This window comes from Penicillium arizonense, assembly GCF_001773325.1.
Source record: "Penicillium arizonense strain CBS 141311 chromosome Unknown PENARI_contig281, whole genome shotgun sequence".
Lineage (NCBI taxonomy): Eukaryota > Fungi > Ascomycota > Eurotiomycetes > Eurotiales > Aspergillaceae > Penicillium > Penicillium arizonense.
This window is the reverse complement of record NW_019173558.1, coordinates 174-2,188: the sequence shown is the minus strand read 5'-3', so window position 1 is coordinate 2,188 and position 2,015 is coordinate 174. Positions and strand designations below refer to the sequence as shown.

At 46.1% G+C, this 2,015-nt stretch overlaps 1 protein-coding gene across 1 annotated transcript; it reads right to left on the bottom strand.

The window, feature by feature from the left end:
- Nucleotides 1-1,031: 1,031 nt before the first annotated feature.
- On the bottom strand, nt 1,032-1,687 carry PENARI_c281G03287 (uncharacterized protein; the record flags this gene model as incomplete). The annotated part of the gene is made up of 3 exons (XM_022638254.1): nt 1,032-1,224; nt 1,273-1,290; nt 1,347-1,687. The coding sequence occupies 3 exons, from the start codon at nt 1,685-1,687 to the stop codon at nt 1,032-1,034; spliced, it is 552 nt and encodes a 183-aa protein (XP_022481890.1).
- Between the last annotated feature and the right edge of the window lie 328 nt (nt 1,688-2,015).

Here is a 2,015-nt window from a genome sequence, read left to right as displayed (position 1 = left end):
GGGTTTATTCTGTTCATCGCGCTAATGAATTTGGAATTCAAGCCCCGCTTAGCGCAAAATCTCGGCACGCATGGCTCAGAAGACGTTGGTAAATATCGTATTGGCTAATTCGAATACTAGGACTGGAGAGGACAGGGGGACTCGCAGGAATTTCTCTTTTGAGATGTAGATCCCTAGGCTAAACCTAGTCAGGTAATAATAAACTTGAAGCGAACCAACATCCGAAATGGAGGCTTTTGGAGGTCAGGTCTCAATCGGCCAAAACCAAAGCCCTAAGTCCGGTGCGATCCTTGTCCAGATTGTCTGGACCAAGATTTCTAAGCAGGCGCCAAGAAAGTAAAGGAATCGCACAAGTTAGGCATTTTGGCATAAAGAGTAAGTGGCTCGTTTTGGATGCTGTAGCAGGCCCCTCGACAGCTAGATCCTCGTGTAGGGCGGAAGCGAGATCGCTTGACGGAACGACTCGCCAGTCCTATGAAGGATGTAGCCAAGAGCAGCGGTGCGATGCGGAATGACATGTTTTCCTCTGTGGATAAATTCATGATAGACGGGCTCTAATTCGTCATACGCTTCCGCGGCGTTAAGAGCTCGGCATACGATTGGTTCGTTAGGGAAATTAATAAAATTATCACCATGCGTGGATCTGTGGGGAACGGTGGATACCGTAAGAAAAACGGGTCAGCTTGGTCGATCCGGGCACAACTGAGCTTTCCCCGACAAATCATCAAACCTTTCTTACTGTCTGGACCAATCCGTCGATATCTAAAAAAAGCATCGCCGTCATAATTATCTGCCTGTGATTGCTCTCAATATACTACAGTACCGAATTCACCCTTAGAATAATAAATGCGATATAATAGTACTTCCCAAATGGCGCGGTTCTGGCGCGGAACTTGGCCGAAGACGACATGTGGTCCTCTGAATACTGCTAGGAGAAGGCCACAGCATTATCTCTCATAGGGACGAATTACTCAATAACCCATTTCGGGTAACCCATTTGGGTCTTATGAAAGATAGTGACTGATATTTTCTCACTGCTTTTGACGCTTAGAACCCACGGACTCTCGATTCTTGACTGCGTCCCTGCTCGACAAAACCTCCACTTGTTTCCTCAATGCGGTCACTTCTTTTTTCAACGCGTCTACAGCGCCCGTCTTGTCTGCAAACCTTTGCTGCATTTCCCGATTCCATAGGATCTGGCCTGTGAGTGAGTCTGCATTGGATCTAAAGCGTGTTAGTGTGGGATCCAGGTTTTGTTTAAGAGAAACTTACTGCACCCGTACATCCAACCTATGATTAAAGCCATCAACATGGGGTATCTCATAGGGCGATGGTTTCAGACTCACTCTGCCATACATTCGATCATATTCAACATGCATTCTGTGGGGTACTCAGGGTTCAAGGATTTTATAGATCTGGTTCTGTCCCAGTTCACGCTCTCAGGTTTCTCGGTGCGTTGTTCCTGAGTCTCCTCCTCATCGCTGAATTCATTCACTGGTGTAGCCTTGCGTTCGTCATCGGATTCGTCGGTCTGCTGAAAATGGCAGTCATAGTCTACAGAGCCGGCGATTGACGTGGGCGGGCTCCCACTAATGTTTGGCTCCGGTGAGCCCGATGAAAGCAATTGAGACATTCGGTCTACATATCGCTGCGAACCGCCAAGGGTTGGGTTGCTCTGGATACCCATTGCTACTGTCTTGAAGTAGGTCAAGCAAAGGGCTGGGAAAATATTGTGAAATGAGGAATGCGTTGTAGTGAAAAATGGGAGAGTTGGCTCCTTTAAAGGCCTTAACTGAAAAGGAACCAGTACCCAAACAAGTCTAGTAGTGATTATATGAGTTCAGTATCTTCCGATATCCTCAAAAAAGAAAAAAAAAAAAAAAGAGAAATAGAGAAGGAGTAATTAAACCACTACCACTAACACAGGGCCCTCTCCGAGACTTCGTATGGGCCTTTCAGAAAGGAAAATTAAAAAGAATGATAATTTTAGTGAGGTGAAATAACCGTTAAGTAGG